The sequence below is a fragment of the Rutilus rutilus genome (assembly GCF_951802725.1).
Source record: "Rutilus rutilus genome assembly, chromosome: 16".
NCBI lineage: Eukaryota > Metazoa > Chordata > Actinopteri > Cypriniformes > Leuciscidae > Rutilus > Rutilus rutilus.
In genome coordinates, this window is record NC_140224.1 from 29,831,597 (window position 1) to 29,851,031 (window position 19,435).

Genomic DNA, 19,435 nt, shown 5'->3' on the forward strand with positions numbered 1-19,435 from the left:
TGCATGCGGCCAAGTACAGGGATATCCTGGACGAAAACCTTCTCCAGAGTGCTCTGGACCTCAGACTGGGCCAAAGGTTCACCTTCCAACAAGACAATGACCTAAGCACACAGCTAAAATAACGAAGGAGTGGCTTCACAACAACTCCGTGACTGTTCTTGAATGGCCCAGCCAGAGCCCTGACTTAAACCCAATTGAGCATCTCTGGAGAGACCTGAAAATGGCTGTCCACCAACGTTTACCATCCAACCTGACAGAACTGGAGAGGATCTGCAAGGAGGAATGGCAGAGGATACCCAAATCCAGGTGTGAAAAACTTGTTGCATCTTTCCCAAAAAGACTCATGGCTGTATTAGATCAAAAGGGTGCTTCTACTAAAAACTGAGCAAAGGGTCTGAATACTTAGGACCATGTGATATTTCAGTTTTTCTTTTTTAATAAATTCTGTCAATATGGGGTGCTGCGTGTACAATAATGAGGAAAAAAAATGAACTTAAATGATTTTAGCAAATGGCTGCAATATAACAAAGAGTGAAAAATTTAAGGGGGTCTGAATACTTTCCGTACCCACTGTATTATCTTAATAATAATAATAATAATGTATACGGTTTAAAGGGGTCCTATTATCTCCTTTCACAAAGTCAGTTTTGCAGCTCTTCTCTTCCTGGTCAGTCTCAAATGCACAGTTTAGTTCCTGTTTCGATGAAGCCCCTCCTTACAAAATATGAAATGTGCTCTGATTTGGTTAGATGGCCCAGTCTGTTGTGATTGGCGAACCACTTAAAGCGCGTTTTCCGGAAATGTCACTCCCCTTACTGTAACCGTGAGTTTCATCCGCTCAGGTGTAAATATTAACAATGCCGTCAATTTTGCCATACCAATTTCAGGCCGATTCAGACCCTAAGAATGTTTACGAACAAGAAGATCGCACAGAATCTTTGCAAGCACGGATTTTACAGGATGTTTCAGAGTGGTAGGTTCCTAAAGATCAGTGAACTGTCTTACAAAAGCAAGAGCCCCGTAACTAAACACTTCATCAACATTGTAATGTTAGCTAGCAGGCTAGCAGAGCCACAAATAATGAATCATACATGTTGTGATCCATAAACAACTGCTTGTACCGGCGAAGTTTGAGCTGCTCAGTCTTTCAGAAGAAGCTTTTGTGCGTAGCAGCCATTGTACTCTCTTAGGTTCTGGAAGCTGTCCTCCGTAAAATTTGAAGCACAGCGATAAACGTTGGGGTTATAATGTTCAGGAACAGTGTTAAATATTTATTTTAGCCACTGTTTTCTAAATTCATCCACCTTAGGAAGGCCAAACAAAGGGGTTTTGGAGCCGGAGTGAAAAAAAACAGCATCTCTTCAACATGGCAACAATACGCTACTAAAGCAGGTGGTCTTCTTCGTCTTCTCTAGCACAGTTCAACCATGCCTTTCCCCCTTTTTTGCATTATTCCGTGGGCGGGGATAATTTAAATGAGTGACATTGTGACTCCACAAGATTGGGAAAAAGCATGTTGTAGTCCCAACAGTTTGTTGTAGTTCTTGAAATCAGTTTTCTGCTGAAGAGAATAGCCGCTTTCCGACCGGAGGAACCTTTTCACAGTTCCTAGAACTATTGGCTAAAGTACCCGTATGTTCCTGTGGTGCGAACACGCCGACTAGGAACGACTTTAGTTCTAGGAACTCCATTTGGAGGAACTAATTTAGCTCCTACTTCAGAGTAGGGTCTAAACCAGCACTATAGAAACTACCCGTGATGTTAGTGTACGCTGATGACCGAACGCACGCAAAACACCAGCACCTGCCATTTTTAAAACAGCTATTTGTAAACACACAGATTATAGCCTATATATTTACTCCAGAAACTAGATACAAACATTGAAAACAGTGATAGATGGGCCTCTAAAACTTTATGCTGAAGAGAAAATCCAACGCAACTTTGAGGGGACCAAGTCAAACATGATTATGTATTTCTGCTCAGCTAGCAACACTGGACATCAACCACACGGCATAGGCTAATAACTTTTTTTTCATATACTGTGTACTTTCTATAACAATTCTATCTAATAACATGTTAAACAGTACTGTTAGACAGATCGCTAACTAATGAACACAGAGAATGCGAGCATTGTTCTCAGCGCCGTCAAAATAAAGGTCTGTCGCTCCGTCAAAATAAAAGTCGCCGTGCTTGCGTCACTCCCTTACCCCTCCTACCAGTTCCTATGGCCACTTGGCCAGAGCGAACACAAACAGCAAAACCGAGTTTGGGGGAGAGTAGTTCATAGAACTGTTTAGAAGTGGACAGTTCCTATAACTAAGTTCCTGTAACTACTTGGTCGGAAAGCGGCTTATATCTCCCTTTGGAGTGGACTTTGAGCTTTGTAACCTTGCAGATCTTTTTTCATGTTCAAACAGCAACATTATACACAAACTAAAGTTGAAAAAGTGAAAAAGCATAATAGGACCCCTTTAATTGTATATTGTATACAAATGTTTTAATGTTTTAGCTTCCGTTAATGATAAAAACACTGCTTCAAACGTGCTGTCTCACCTCATGCAGAATCCATATCTGAATCCGAGACATGTGTAATGGAGAAACGTGACACATTGGATGGAGAAATGGTAAAACGAGAGACTTGTGCAACAGGTTTAGTGATTCCGGTCGGTAGGCTCGGCTTTGCAGTGATGTCCGGAGACGCCTCGGAAGATGTGGGAAGGGGCAACAATGGGAAATCATCTTCCCATTCAAACCCTGCACCTAGGATTTAAGACAAAGAAGGATGGTAAATAGATAGTGTGAAAGATACTTAAATCTTTTGTGCAGCGAAAAAAAGAAGAAGCTTACTCTCTTCTGATATGTTTCCATCAGAAGAGTCATCGGAGGCATTGACTTTTTCCTGTTGGTTTTGCACTTTACTCTTTGCGCTCGATTTGCTTGTCTCTCCACTCAAGGGAAAACTGTGATCTGCCAACTCTCTGGTTGGACTTTCCTGGAGGCATTGACACAAAATGTTATGATTAAACTTCAAAAGTACTCAAATGTGATTTAATATGTCATCAAAAACCGTCTTGAAATATCTGGACAGTACAAACCTGGTCAAACAGAAAGACGGTGACATCATCGAAGAATGACACCACCTTCTTTTTGCTTTCCATTTCATCAGACAGTGAATCACTGAGCACCACTGGCATCTTAAGTAGACTTCTGAGTTTGTGTGCATCACTGCAATCACTCACAATAATAGGAACGGTCAAGATCTCATCCTCGCTTTCTTCGCTCTGCTCCTGGATGCTGTATGTGCGCAGCTCCTCATCGGATTCATCGCTGTCTTCAGAGTCACCATCTTCCTCATCTGCCTCCTCTCCATCTGTGGGAGATACCTGTCCTTCTAATGGATGGGGAGGGGGAGGAGAACCAGAACGTATGGAGCTTCTTTTACGTCCTCCTTCTTCACAGTCCTTCCTCCTGGATTCCAGCCCCTCATGTGTAGAGAAACTGTTACTTTCTGCTGTGTCCTTCTGAGACGCTAATTCCTCTTCAGACAAAATAGTACAGCCCACATCTTTGAATATGGCTGCTTCATTCTCATCAATGAGGACCTCTGAAATGCACTCAATTTTGGTGTTTACAACGTCGCCCTCAGAAGTTACTTGGTCAAGAGTCAGACTATCTTCAATGCCAACTTGTGTGAAAGAGTCCTCTTGCTTAACATCAGGACCAAGAAAAGTATTTGAATCAGATACTTCAGATTTTGGTGGTGCAAGTTCTGCAGAAAGATCTGAATCTATACCAAGATTTTCATCATCATCATCAAAATGATCTTTTATGGCAGACACTTCATTACCAGGAGGTGAGAGGGACACACTACAGATTGTGTCGCAAGCAGACACACCTTCATCTATCTTAGATGGAATGTTTGAGGTGGAATCATCAGCCTTTTCTGGAGTATTTTCATGGCCCCTTGTAGATGGCATACGATATTCTTCTCCCTCTGTCTCCTTCTGTAGAGGAAGTAGCTCCTCTTTATCTATTATTTCCTCCAGTCCATCTTTCTGATCATCAAGTTCATTGATGTCCTCTTCGCTTTCTTTATCTTTCCCGGCATCATAGTCAGAGAAGTAGGCCGAATCTCTGTATGGAGTTTTATCACTCAGTGCTTTCAGCTCTCCATCATTGCTCTCAGATGTTGTAAAGGCCATTACAGTATCAACATTGCCCTCTAGCTTCTCATCCTCTACCCTTTTAATCTCTTGTTCTTCGCTGACAAAGTTAGTCCCAGATGTTACCTTTCCCACTGGTTGGATAAAAGCCTTGGAATCTTGGAGCTCATGGGGTTCTTTTAGGACAAACTCTGGAGATTCATTGTTTTCGGTGTCATAACCACTGTCCACAGTCTTGGGAGAGCTTGATGGGTGGATGGAGGCAGGGCTGAGTGTCTCACTAGAACATGCTGTAGATGGTATGTCAATGGAGTCCATGGAATCAGGGGTACCAACCTGCTTTTGTAATGACTTGAATGTTGGATTGGCGTAGTCAACAATTTCTGCTTCTACTGTGAATTCACAAAAAATACCTGAGGTTACATCAGTGATGTCATCATCACTGCAGTCATCAATCTCTACCAGGCTGATACTAGAGCATTCACGGTCCACACCGCTGTCCGCTGTCTTACTCAACTCTGACTCTGGCTCTGATTTAGGTAACTCTGATAGGGAATTTTTTAACTGTGAAGGGATGGCAGTAATTTCAGTTTTAGGATCTGCTGGAGATGCATCTTGATACAAAGCTTTTTCTTGTTTTAAGTTGGTTTCCACAGCCGCAATATCCACATATTGCTCTGAAATGTCAAACTCTTTGGCTCCTTCCCTTGATGACTCTATTTTGGAGACTAAATGTCCAGCAGATAAAGGTGCTTGGCCTAGATGTTGGGTTTTTTGGGGTAATGTCATGGTTTTCCCTGGAATACAGTCGATCATGAAGCAGTTCCTCACAAGTGTTCCTGTTAGAGGGTCTACAAAATGTGAACTGCTCAAAGCTTGACAACATGGTACAGGATATACTTCAGCCTCTCTGGGTTCATGACACATATGGATATACGAGTTGCACTCGGGTGAAGGGTTTGAAGTTATGTGTCTTCCATGCACCAAGCAAGTGTTGCTTTTGACCGCTGTCTCTAAGTAGTCAACAGGTTTAGCCATATGGTACGGCAGGGTCTGCTCTTCTGGCCACGTATCCTCAATGTCTGTCATTGGCATAGTGTAGTGGAAGTCTGCATACGAATCCTGGAGACAAGACGCCTGCCTCTGATGCAAAGTCATCGTGTTTTTATTTGCTGGATTTCCGGTGGACCAGCTTCTTCCTCGTCTCTCCGCAAAAATGTCTTCCTCTTCATCAGAGTCGCTGTCATCTCGTCCTACAAATATAGCACCACCTGACGCCATGTCAATACAAACAGAGTGGCTACCTGGCATAGTTTTCCTCAAGGAGCCCATCATATCATAGTATCCACCTGTAACATTCTTTCCTATAATGGAGCCTTGGATGTTCTCCAAGTAAGGATCAGCATAGCCTTGTGGAGGACTTCCAAGTGATGGTGAGATGCCTAAAGGGTCCTCCAGTTCCCCAAGTGCCTGTCTCAGGCTTCGAGACCCCCAGCTCTCGTGTGGAGGCTGTGTTGGGTCTCGTATCAGGTAGTGCTCCATCACCTTAGGAGGTGATGGTTCATAGTAGTAACCTCCATCCCTGTCTTTGTATGAGACATAGTGACCAGACTCCCATGCCCTAAGGGGGCTACCATGTCCCAAAAGAGGCTCCATAGTTAAAGACATGGCAGGACTGGTATCAGAATCATAGGCACTACTTTTATGGACATCTGCTGACCAATAAATGTCTGGTTTAGCTTCAGGGGGACAAATTAGACACTCTCCAGAGTCTCCACTACCTGTTAGAAAGCTTCCATTGCTGCCCCCGAACTCTGGACTGTAAGCACACATGGTGAAGTTCATATCAATATTGCTTTGTATTGGTTCCTCAATGCGGATATAGTATTCATTACTCACTGCTGGACTATGGGCACTCAGGACTGGTACCACGACAGGGGTATGTAGTGGTTTGGGCTCATAATATGAAGGAGAAACCCCTAGGGCGAGTCCTTCAACAGAACAGCCCCCGACTATTCCGCCTGGAGGGTAGTAGACCTCCTGACAATGGGGATTGCTTTGACCCAAAGTGCCTGTGGTGGATGCGGAATGGTAGTGCTGTTCAGCCTGTGCCTGCTCCCACTTGTACTCAAAGTTGAGGCCATGGCTGGTTTCAGTAACTGTAAGGATGTCATCTCCAGATTCTGAATGGTAGCCGTCTCCAGTGGGGAACTGCTCCAGTAGGGGGAATGATGAAGTGGTGGATGAGAGGGGCATGTTGATTGCAAGTGCACCAGCTCCATGGAGATTAGCATGACTTGTGTTTGGTCTCATGGAGTTCCAGCGTCTCTCGAAGTCTTCCTCTGCCTCACTGGCTCCTTTGGCACATAGATAACTAAGCAGCAGATGAACTTCTTCTGCATTGGGCCTCTGGTCAGGCTGAAGCCAACAGAACTGCATTACTTCATACCTGGTAAAACAGAAACACAAACACATTTAAGGCAAACACTTTGAAAAATACACTGCAAAAATAACTTCTTAATGAGCTTATGATCTATTTTTCAGTAAAAAATAAATCAAAAAATTCTTAAAACAAGATACATTTACTTAAGAAGCAACACCGCATAAGATATTACATTTGTTAATAGTTTGCATTTTAAATATAATTGTATTTTTTAGTACGGCTTTTTTCACCTGTTTTTAATTTGTTTACATTTGTCAGGGGTGGCTGCTACATACAAGTGCACGAAGGCGATCCAATGGATACATAGGAGAATCACGGGGGAACACAACCACATAACTTAGACGTTACAACATTCTTTTTACAGTTTTTTTTACATTCCTTTTTCAGTTCTTTTTACAGTAGTTTTTTTTAAACAAAAATCTGAGACAATTCACTAAGACAAAATGTATTGTACATATTATTATTATTATTATATTCAAGATACAATCTATAAAAACAAGTCTTAATATCTAATGCAGTGTTGGTCCTCTAGTAAATGTATTTTATTTTAAGAATTTTTTGAGATTATAACTGGAAAATTAAAATATTAAATTAAATTTTAAAATATAGAGAACATTGTGTCACAGTGTTTTGCAGTGTACACTTGATCACATCTATGAAAGAAATTTGATCATGAATTTGATCTGAAAAGAGAGAATTAAAATAGTTTTAAGAGCAAGGACTCCAAAGACAAGGGTGAAAATTGAAAGGCTCTAGCGAAGTGAAAATTCAGGGCTCTAACTCTAATGGTTAATGAAATGAGTAAGAAGAGCAACATAAAGTCTATTAGACACCCACCAGCGGTCAGCAAGAGGGTACTTAAGAAGTGGCTTGGGCAGCTTCAATTGTTGGTCCTTCACAGCATAGCTGAGAACTTGACGGTCTGAATAATGGCGGTACGGCTGATTCCCCAACTCAAACAGCTCCCAGATGGTTACACCAAGTGACCTATGTACAGAGAGAAAGTACAACATATTCTGTTAACTAATAGCAATTAATGCATCAATCAATAATGACCTGTTATCTATCTAGCCATATAGACACTACAATAATGTAGGTTATTTAAGAGGTCGTGTGTTCTTCCTAAACAGCCTAACTGCAAAACAAAGGCCTAAAATCAACATTATATTTATGTTATAAAATTAGCTATTTTTGCTATATTTAAATTTGCAAACATTTGCTATTTGTTGTAGCATTGAGTAAAGGTACAGACCAGATGTTGCTTTCCTTGGTTTGGTCCACCACTAGCAAGTTACCATGAACCTCATCCACCAGTTCAGGGGCAATCCAGCGTAAAGGAATCCAGGTCTGGTCTGATGTCACAAAGTAGTCGTCCTGGGGATAAACAGATATAAAAAGTGAAAAAGCTAAAAACTAACTTTGAACAGTAAATGAATGTACTCTAAAACTCATGTTTATGAGTTTATTATATATATATATATATATAATAAACTGTATAGATACATTTTTTTATAGATTTAAATGTACATACCTTGTACTTGTTGTGCGATAGTCCATAATCTCCAATCTTGACATTTATGTCTGATGTTAGCAGGCAATTTCTTAAAGCCAGATCACTACAGAAAATCAGAGCAACATAAATAAATAAACATATGATAAACACCTTCTGTAAATAGAACATGGCCTGAATGTTTTCATACCACTAGCTAGCTCAAAAGATAACTGGATGTTATTTAATCAATTGGAACCATGCACAAAATGTACAAAGTAGGACAGATGCAGTGCCAGAAATAGCAATAATTTTACTTGCATTGTGATGTTACTTTCCAAAAATAATTCTCTTGTCTTCAGTAACCTGTTCAAAGTATCTTGGCAAGGACACGTTGAAGTTGCTTGAAGAAGTGTGGTGACCCCCGGCAACAAAATCACTGATGCTGGAGTGGAGTAAAGACACTCAGGCAGCACCAGGAGATTGTTGCAGGGAGAAACCATGAAACAGGAAGCAGGGAAAGCAGATATCCACACTCATTAGCTTCATACTCATACTTTAAATCTGATGGCAGTCGCCCAATAGTCTATTTGAAAATGATAATAAAGGTTGTGATGATAACTATTATACAGTACTTCCTAAAATTAAAGGATTCAAAGGTACCCTAAACAAGAATTTGCACATTAAAATAGAATTTTATACATTAAACTATGTATGAAAATGTTGGCTGACCTATGGGTGAAGTTGTTTTTGTGAAGGTGAAGCAGGCCTGAAGTGATCTCACACGCCATTCTCTGAAGCAGTAAGGGGTCAGGGGTCAAGGACTCTGCTGCCCGGCAGCTGCGCAGGTAACCTTTAACATCACCCTGTTATCATGGGAAAACAAATGCTAAAATACAAAGGTAAGGTGTATATTTAAATCAGTATCCATAATCATCAAAAGAGTGTGCTGTCAGACTGATTTGCCTCAGCTATCCACTGGGGGGAGTTATATAACAAGACATTATTAGGTCAGCAACATTTGATGTTGTTGCTAAGAGTTGATCTGTTGACTTAAATGATGTAGCACATGTGACCTAGCTAAGCAATACCAGGAGAAGAATGATATAAAATAAAGAAGCACACTATCATGTGTGGCTCTTGCATATAAAATAAAGCACAATTACATGCAAAACACAACAGGGTGTTGTGCATGGTTGCCACGGCATTGCTATATGGTTGCTATAGTATTATGAGGGGTTTCAGCACATTGCTATGTGGTTGCGAGGCAGTGCTCTAGGTAGAATGTTCTAGGTGGCTGCTATGTGGTTCCTTACCAGCCCAATTCAATAAAGACTACAGATATTCTGGTCTCTATGGACTATGAGATTTTTATCACCTGTTTTATCATCCACCAGATGAACGAAAATTCAACAAAGTAACTTGCGTTACTTATTTAAAAAAGTAATGCTTTACTGTACTTTTTACTTTAAAAAAGTAATCTGATTATGTAACTCACGTTACTTGTAATGCATCACCCTCAACACTGCTTACAAAAATACACTTATAATTCCCCTCAAATTCACTTGATTTGAGGTATGAATTGTGTTTATGAGATAAGCCAAAATTTAACACTTTAGGTTAGAGGTTTTAGAGAGGAAAAACACAAAACAGAAAAACAGAGTTATTAGACTAACCAGTGGGCAGAACTCCATGACCACTAAGTAGGGTGTGACCTCTGTGCACTGAGCGAGGCATTGCACTAAAGCCGGATGCTGGAGAGACCTGAAGAAAGAAAGTCATACAGGTTTTGAACAGCATAAAGGTGAGTAAATTGAGACAACTTAGGGTTCCAAAACAACACTGACCCCACTGACTTTTACTGTATGGAGAAATTAAAAAAAAGGAAACAAACAGAGACATTTTTCTAAATTGTTCTTTTGGGTTCTACTACAGAAAAATAAAAATAAATAAAAAAATAATACAGTATATTTTTAGAAGGACAATCAACCTAGGAGGGATTTGAACCTACAATTAAAGGGCACCTATTATGCAAAATTCACTTTTACATGGTGTTTGAACATAAATGTGTGTTGGCAGTGTGTGTACACAACCACCCTATAATGATAAAAATCCACCAAGTGCTTTTTTTTAAATCCCCATAAATCATAAGCACTGTCTCAGAACGAGCTGTTCTCAGATTCGGGGCAATGTGACGTCACTTTGCACAGGCCCCTCCCACGACTGTTGATTGACACTGCAGTTTGAGCATAGACCCGCCCTGAGTGAGCTGGACACAGTCCGCCATTGTTTCGACGCTGGAGCAACTGTAGACAAGAATGTCTCCTAAGCGATTGAGGTGTTTTGTTGTTGTAAGAATGAACTTAGCAGTCTTCATTTACTCTCGTTGTTACTCGAAGATGGATCTGTACTGTTCGTGATTCAGCTTACGGTCTCCGGAGCGACAGGCCTAACGTTACTGATCACGGCACAAATGAAAGTGAGAGCGCACGCTTTCTGACAGCTCATCTAGTCGTGGATATACAGTTTACCAGTTGATTAAGCACCCACTGAAAAGGTGTGTATATATTTGTTTACTGTTAGTTCTAACGAGTGTTTTGTGTATTTCGCTGTGTATGTTGTTGATAATGAAAGGGAGAGAGAGAGAGTTTATGGATAAGACTTTAATGCGCACTTATATACTGTTTTTATTCGGCTCTTACAGTGATTTTCTGGAGTAAAACTAACCCCTCTTTCACACCGCAAGCGTGAGCGGAGCGCGAGCGGCGCATCCGCGCAACTACATCATCACTGCAGCAGCAGACTCCCGCGAGTATTCACACTGGAAGCGTAGTACAGCGTCACAGCAGCGGCTGCAAACCGTGTTTGGCAGACAATAACCATTTCAAACAATGGGTCAGTTCTTTCAACATTTTTGTTTTTATAATAATACACCTTACTTTAACCCAAAATGAATAATTAAAAAGTTTAAATGGGTAAATACATATTTGTTATACTTAATTTTCTTTTCTGGCATAATTGTTAAAACACTAGACATTGGCATTGTTGTTAAAACTCTTGACATGCTTATTCTGTGCATTTTGAGCACGGTTTGTGTTAAATCACATTTATTTTGTCCATCAAAAGCATCAAAAGTGTTCTTTCACTTTAATTGAGCGTGAGCAGCACAGCAAAAAATAGACCGGACGCCGAAACCCCCGCTGCACTGCTGTTCACGCGACGCTCCTGCTTGACGCTCACGCGCTGCTCCTGCTCGCGGTGTGAATGCACTCATTGATTAACATGGACGCCGAAAAAAATACGCGCTGCTCATGCGCCGCTGACGCTTGCGGTGTGAAACCGGGGTAAGGCTTCATCTTTTGTGTGATGTACAATAAACTTAATTGAACTCATCAGTATATTTTGGTCATCATTCGGACGGGGTCTGCTACAGCAGGCTTGTATTAATAGTGGATAAAAGCAGATGACAAATAACCGTGATTAAACTAAACTATTCCTGTTTTATCTCTATACAGCATATATTCTCTGGCTATGTGGGCATTATTGTCCGACTCCGAGTCGAAATGAACACCACTACTGAGAGTTTCTGTTTTGATATTATCAGATGAGATTGTCCTGGCTCTTAGCGCGAGCTCGTGAGGCTCCGCCCCCTGGGCCGGCAGCAGTAGTTAATTTGCATTTAAAGGGATACACACTAAAACGGTGCGTTTTTCTGAACCCTAAAAAATGACAATTGAAACATGCTGTAAAAAATGATCTGTTGGGTATTTTGAGCTAAAACTTAACATACACACTCTGGGGACATCAGAGACTTATTTTACATCTTGTGAACACATCTGTGAACACATGCAAAATAAATTAAATAAAAGATATAAATGAAATGCATGCAATGCACGATTTGTTTACCGGTATGGCCGAGCCTCTTCCAGGAAATGCATCTGGTCCTGGACACTGGCACTGGCCTTTAGTTCCTTCACCACCGCCTGGGTACTGCTGAGACCAGAGTGAACCTCCCCCAACAATATCTGAGAACAACACCCCACAGACACACATATACACAAACACACAAGGGAAAGACAACAGAAACACACATACAGGTATGAACAGAGGGAAAATGGACAACACACACAATTATGGACAGGGTGACACAGATAGACACAAACAGATGTGCACAAGAAGGAAATGGGCATATAGGAAGGAAGGAAGGAAATCGAAGACAGAAAAACAAACCCAAAAAGATTTAAATCAAGTCCAGGAATCATGCGAAAAGTTGCTCAAAGGGAAATGCAGAAAGACGAAACAACACAAAACCAGATGAAACATCGGTAAACATGCAGCCACAGAGACACATACATACAGATGGACATACCCATTCAATGGAAAGTTGGGGTAGTGTGTGTGTGTGTGTTTATGTATGTGTGTTACAAAGACAAAGAAGTAGAGAGAAAGAAAAAAGAATGAGAATGAAAGAGGCACAAATTATTCCTATGAAATATTAAAGTGCTTCTGGAATTTACTGCAACACAGAAATTCTTGCAGGGAACAGTCAAGACACGAGTCCCACATCAAAGCCTGAGAATTACTGAGGCATGGCAAAGGTAACGCAGCATGGAACATATTTTTACATCCTTGGGTCTAAACTACAGAGCTAAACCGAGCTAAACCTTTGATCCGTAGCAGTACACGGGGGCATCGGTGTCTACGAAGTGGACATTCAAAACAAATATAAAATAAACAATAGACCAACTAGACTTACCTTGCCAAACCAGCCATGTCCAATCTCCTTTATATAAAGCAAACTATGGCGGCCAAGATCTGTGGATCTCAGGAGCTGGACTAAAGGATGATTATCAGACAGAGACAGAGCAAGATATTAATTGGCAACATGGACCAGTGGCACAATCTGCCATTCAAAAGCTAATGAAATAAAAATAAAAAATGAACAAAATTGAAAAATGACGTAACACGGATAAAATATACTTCTATTGTGCAGACGATCAGATCTTCTTGCTTCTATTCTATTGCTGGAGAAGATGATCATCAGGATGATCATATGCTGACAATATAATTTTTATTAAATAAAAAAAAGCAGCATTTTCAGCATTTGGACCCCTATTGCATCTAATACATATTAAATCCATTGCATCATCAAATAAGCAAATGTATAAAAACAAAACTGATAAAATACAGAAAATAGAAAAAATTCAACCTACGTAAAATGCAAAAAAACAACAACAAAAAAGCTCAATATGAATAAAGAGAAATTAGCATCATTAGTTAAACAATATTTGAACTGTTCCAACATAACACACCCTTAGTGCACAACAGCTTTGTAAGTGCATTACGTGAAGTCGCATCAAGATTTTCCTCCAGCAAAAAAAAATCATCCTCCAAATATCCTCTCCAAAAGGCAGTGAGCAATCTTCTGAGCAAGAGTGAGGTTAAACGGCACAAAATCAAATTCGAGAGTCTGTCTTAAGAGTTCTCGCTGTGATCTATCAAACTGCTTGAAAAACATTTTTCTGAAATGCAGAAATCAGAGAAGGCAGGGAATGGATGAAGACTGCCGCAGTAGGGGTAGATTTGACCAGTGATGTTCTGTATCGTTCAACCTCCCGTCTGACAGATCCTTGTATATCTCTATCATCTCAAAAAGCCATAACAGTCCCTTTCTCTCTTTCTCTCATCTCATCGAGCAAACACACAGACAGTTTATTGTAAGGGTGCATGACATACTGTCTCACTCCCTGTTCTCTTTTTATGCAGCAGCCATATTTTACGCCCATGTGGTGTTGTAGAGGCCGTTCATTCTGCCTGCCCCCTCAGAAAGCCCTCGCTGGGGAGAATTGGGCTCTTTGTCATGCCGGCGGTGCTGCTTGGTACCACTGACAGGATGGAAACACTAATGCTATTATTCCTGAGGTTTCTAGTCTAAGTCTGGGAAAGCAAATGGCCGATAAACAAATCAGAATGTTTGATGTGGGTGCGGGATTCGAAATATTATATTACAATAACTGTTGCACACAGCCATTTAGCATTTATGAAGAGACTGAAGATGTAGTTACAAATTGCATGGACTGCAGTTACGTGAAATTAATTTATGAATCACATCAATGTGTATATCCATCATTAGCAGCACAAAGCCAACAAGAAAGAAAGAAAGAAAACAATCAATACTTTTTGGTCATTGAAATACAGCTGAAATAAAATATAAATAAAAGATTAAAAATGAATCTTTAAAAAATGTTAAAGCAGGAATAAGAATCATCTTTAAAGGGTTAGTTCACCCAAAAATGAAAATTCTGTCAGTAATTACTCACCCTCATGTTGTTCCAACCCCGTAAGACCTTCATTCATCTTCGGAACACAAATTAAGATATTTTTTATTAAATCTGAGAGCGTAGCGCATCTGTGTTGCACGTCACCACGTAGGCTCACTATTGGGCGACGCTGGTCATGTGTGTGATACGTGGTGACGTGCAACACAGACGCGCTACGCTTAAACACTACGTGAAAAGACTCGAGGCCCAGAGAGAAGGAAATGAAAAGTGGAATAAAGTCATTGTTTTTGTTTGTTTTTGCGCACAAAAAGTATTCTCGTCGCTTTATAAACTTAAGATTGAGCCACTGGAGTCACTTGGACTATATTAACGATGTCTTTAATACATTTTCTGGGCCAGCAAGTTATAGTGTCTTAGAAGCCTATGGAGGAGTGAGACAGCTCTCAGATTTAATCAAAAATATCTTAATTTGTGTTCCGAAGATGAACGAAAGTCTTACGGGGTTGGGACAACATGAGGGTGAGTAATTACTGACAGAATTTTCATTTTTGGGTGAACTAACCCTTTAAGCTCGTGTTGGATTTTGGGAAATAGTGCATTCATCGGATGCATTGTGGGCATAAAGGAGTGAACGAATGTAGGGAATGAAGTCGTACACTCAGAATTTGGACACCACTATGAAATGTCCCACAACTGATATAGTTCACTATATAGGAGACAAGGAGCGGTTTCGGACACAGCTTTAGTTTAGTCAAAAAGACCAAATATGAACAAAATAGAGCTGAACAGGAAAACAATGAGGTCTGCCAACAGCATGTCAACAAAAATCACATCACGTATCAGGATTTGCTCGATGTGTATATGAATATACATGAATGACTACTCTGCTTGCTCATTACCACAGTGTTGGTAAGTGATAGTGACACGCTGGTCAGATGGCTGCTGGAAAATGCAGTCGTTGGGAAAATAATGGTGAGAAATCATTCCACTCTAACCAAATAGAATTATCATACATTATCAAATGTGTTTACTGCTGCTACGCACGTCTTGCTTTATTTGTCCCTCTAGTCTATTTTTCCTAGCAATGCAAATCAGTGTGATAAAGAGGGTGTGTGCGCATGTTATATATGAAATGATGTGATTTTTAAAGTATTCCCTTGCTCGGAGGTAGATGTGTGTGTGAGGGCGTGTTTACGAGCACAGCTGTGTTGGGGTGGATACTGCACACCAGAGTGCAATCCATGATCTGTTTGGCTGAAACCTCTCAAATCAGATGATAAACACTACAATTAGCTTCTTCTTCATGTCTAACTGACTTCTCATGTGAAGAAAGACACGTCTGATTACAGACAGATGCTATCTGTGTCACAGTGACAGAGACCTGCACTTCCTGGCAGGAGGATTGCATCTGACCTCAACCTCATCCTTAAGGAGTGACATCATCCCAGCCATGCCTGAAACCAGGCTGTTTATTACATTCTTTCAGATAGACTATAACATAAAATAAAACCTTTTATTTATTTTATCTGTCAGGTGGCAAAATACTGCGTCTATTATTCACTTAGCGCATAAATGAAATGCCATATCAGAGGGTTGTGTGAGAGTTCTGTGAGCTAAATATGGATAACCACAACCTCTTACCCTCTGACCTTTACTAATCGCACCACATAGCTGTTAGCATCACTGTCAGACTATAATAAATTGAGTTGTTGTAATGGGAAAGAGGGAGACAGATGGATCGGAATGTACACATCTTCTCTCAGATTCCTCAGATTCCAAGGCACATTTATGTAGGCTGGCTGAGGCGGCATTATGCAACAGGCAGATGTTTGTGTTGGTCAAGACTGAATAAGGGAGAGAAAGATGAAAAAATGCTCGAGTGAATAATTGTTTGGATTTTAAAACAATTTGCTAGTGGGGTAAGAAAAATAAACTTAATTAACACAATGTTCTATGTAAACAAGTCTTAATCTTTAAGAATGTTTTTTTTACTGAAAAACAAGACAGAAATGCAATTAATACTGAGAATTTGCACCAGTGGAGTACACGCGAATCAAAGAACTCTGACTCCAGTCTGTCTCTCTTCAATGTATTTGCTCCCGCCAGCCATGTGGTCTCGGGTCAATCCAAAGATTCCGGTCCAGAGATACAGACAAAGAAAGAAAACTGTTGAAGGCCATATGAGAACCAAAACTCATATTGTTCAGAGTTGTGCACTATTTGATTTGAAAATTCCAATTCAGTGTCTAATATGTCAGTATTGTATATATGTTTGAAATGCGACATACACTCTTAAAAATAAGGGTTTCAAAAAAGGGGTTATCGCAGCGATGCCATAGAAGAACCATTTATGATTCTCCAAAGAACCTTTTAGTGGAAAGTTCTTAAAAGAACCCTTTATTCCTGGTTTGAAAAACATTTTCAAATAACAACTTTTCCCAATATAAATAACCCTTTGTGTATTTGAAATGTTCCATGGATGTCAAAGATTCTTCATGGAACCATAGAGTGAATAGAATTTCATCATTCTTTTTAAATTAACTTAAATTGGTAAATTCCTCATCGCATCATTCCCATTCAAATTCCAATTCAGTTTCATGTAGGGTGAGGACAATTCAATTCAAATTCACACTCATAAATTGTAAGGTTAATAGTTTAATTTTTAATTTTGCACAGCCATGGCTATCAGCATGGAACAGCTGGCCTGGCTTCTGAGGGTCCAGAGCAAGGCAGGGTTGTGGGACAGTGTCCATCCCAGAAGGGAAGAGTGGAGGCAGCAGCAGGGCGTTGGTCTCTTCTGGATTTTACACTGGAGAACTTGTGGGTTGGAAGTGAAACCAAACACATTAACAAGATTCTCTGGAAAAAAATACAAATTCGGTCCAGTCCAGAGAATGTGAAACCCGTATGGGAGTTGCATAAGCGGGGTCAGAGCGGATTCAGGACTGGGAGGAAATCCTCAACAAGACCAATCCGCTTTGGGCTTTCTTAAGTGCTATCACATCTGGTCTTGCTCATATCAAAAGCTTCTTTTTAATAATCAAACTATGCGGTGTGACAAAGACCCACCTGACCGGCCAGGTTGTTTGGCGACGGGCAGCGAGACCTCGGTGAGAGGCAGGATGTAGACGTCGGGACCGGTGTGAGATGCAGGAGATGCCGGCGTGGACATGTCCGCTGGGTATTCCTCTCCCTCTGCATTCTCAAACTCCTACGGTAGCAATGAAAAACACAGAGGTCAGAGGTGAAGGTAGCAACTCTTGACCTGAGTGGGTAAATGTCATAAAGAAATGTCCGGGTTATTTTTCACCCCTAATTTTTAAATTATATTTTGCATAAAGAAAAATGAACCCAGTTTTTAGAACTGTTGAGATTTTTTCATGATAAGAACATTTTCCCTCCAAAATGAGTTTCTTCCTCATGTTTTGTCTTTAGAAGAGATCCATGTAGTAAAATGATGTTGCTCAGCTCAATTCCAGCTTTGTGGGACAGATTCAAGGACCCTTTGTTTGTTTGTTTGTTAGTGTGTGTGTGGTCCTGGTAAACTGTTAAGATGGCAATATCCAAAATCCTTGTCCTTGTGGGGACATTTTTCAGGCCCCATGAGGAAAACAGCTTATAATCATACTAAATTATGTTTTTTGACAATTTAAAAATGTAGAGTTTAGGTTTAGTACAGTTTGTACAGTATAAAAAATATTATGTCTATGGAATGTCCCCATAAAACATGAAAACCCAAAATCTCTCTCTCTCTCTGTCTATGTGTGTGTGTGTGTGTGTGTGTGTTAAGACATGATGTACAAGAATAAACAAGCAGTTTCTATAAACTGAGAACAAACATCAGTGGCTTTAATTGCAGAGCTTTTAACCTGATTATTTTAATGAAATTAATATAAAAAGACCATTTAATGCTTACTGGAACAAATGACAATTTATTAAACAGTCCATTAAAGAGCATGTCACTATAATCAGATCAAATAATGAGCCATCAGTTTAATCTGAAGAGCTTCAAACTTGTACGTTGTGTTCCAATGCGTTTTTCATCTCTTTATGGATGTGGTGGAACTACAAAGAGAGATGAGACAGTGCTAAGAAAAGACAAGAAAAAAACTTGGCAGGATCTGGAAATCGGAAATGCTCCTCCAGATGCAAGCAAATTTTCTGTGAACACGAGTGCAGAGATATAGGGTTGAAGAAATGGAAAACAGTGACCTGGGGGGGGGAGGGTCGCACACACTTAAAAGTACAAGCTAACAGACATATACACACAAACATTCAAGTTCCCCAATGGGCCCCATCGTCCACATCTTCACACGCCCCACACGGCTGCCATTTGACCCGGCTCCTGATCTGCCCAGCGCTAGGCAGCGCTACTGAACACTGTCTTGATACAGACGGTGCTGAGATTCCCAACAGGGCACGCTGTGATTCGAAAGGCCTGCACTAATGTGTCGTCTAAAACCACATTGCTAAGCTCAAGTCACAGGATAAACATTCCTGCCAGCTGAATCGCACTGCATTTTTTATCACATCAGGCTGATAATCAGAAACATCTTCTCTGCACTGTTATACGCTCTGTAGAAGAAGCATCTTATTTAAGCAAGTCCATTCTAAGTATTTAGGGATTTTTCAATACAAGCCAACACATCCATCCAAAAACAATGCATTCGGCAATCATCTCTGACTAAATATTTTTATGGAAATGGCTCAGTAAAAAAAAAAAAAAAAAAAAAAAATTATAACAAATATTTTGTCAAACAATATGGGGTAAATTGTCACAACGAGAACCTGTCATTAAACAGTCAATTAAAGGCTTTCAAGCGACATTTAAACAGTCCAACAATTATGAAACATAACTAGCTGCAGAAATGGCAGAAATGTGAAAGGTTACCTTTTCTGTTAGTCAAAAAAGTATAAAAAAACGTGATAACTTGCAGCAATTAAAATCCAAAATGACATATTTTTTATATTAAAAAAATTATGATATCGATTTATTTTTTTCTAAGGGAAAATTAAGAAATGATTCGAGATCCTTTTAACTAGATATTTGAAACCAACA

General features: G+C 40.1%; 1 protein-coding gene across 2 annotated transcripts in view; it reads right to left on the minus strand.

Moving 5' to 3' along the window:
- Positions 1 to 19,435, minus strand: part of aatkb (apoptosis-associated tyrosine kinase b) — a 51,479-nt gene that overhangs the window by 3,500 nt on the left and 28,544 nt on the right. For both annotated transcript variants that reach the window (XM_084435054.1, XM_084435055.1), the window contains 11 exons: positions 17,446 to 17,587; positions 12,852 to 12,931; positions 12,002 to 12,120; positions 9,772 to 9,859; positions 8,828 to 8,961; positions 8,138 to 8,222; positions 7,859 to 7,980; positions 7,444 to 7,593; positions 3,096 to 6,612; positions 2,848 to 2,992; positions 2,554 to 2,760 (listed from right to left, as the gene is read on the minus strand). In XM_084435054.1, coding sequence (XP_084291180.1) covers positions 2,555 to 2,760; positions 2,848 to 2,992; positions 3,096 to 6,612; positions 7,444 to 7,593; positions 7,859 to 7,980; positions 8,138 to 8,222; positions 8,828 to 8,961; positions 9,772 to 9,859; positions 12,002 to 12,120; positions 12,852 to 12,931; positions 17,446 to 17,587 — 4,788 coding nt within the window. In that variant the 3' untranslated portion in view covers position 2,554. The remainder of the gene's footprint in view (positions 1 to 2,553; positions 2,761 to 2,847; positions 2,993 to 3,095; positions 6,613 to 7,443; positions 7,594 to 7,858; positions 7,981 to 8,137; positions 8,223 to 8,827; positions 8,962 to 9,771; positions 9,860 to 12,001; positions 12,121 to 12,851; positions 12,932 to 17,445; positions 17,588 to 19,435) is intronic.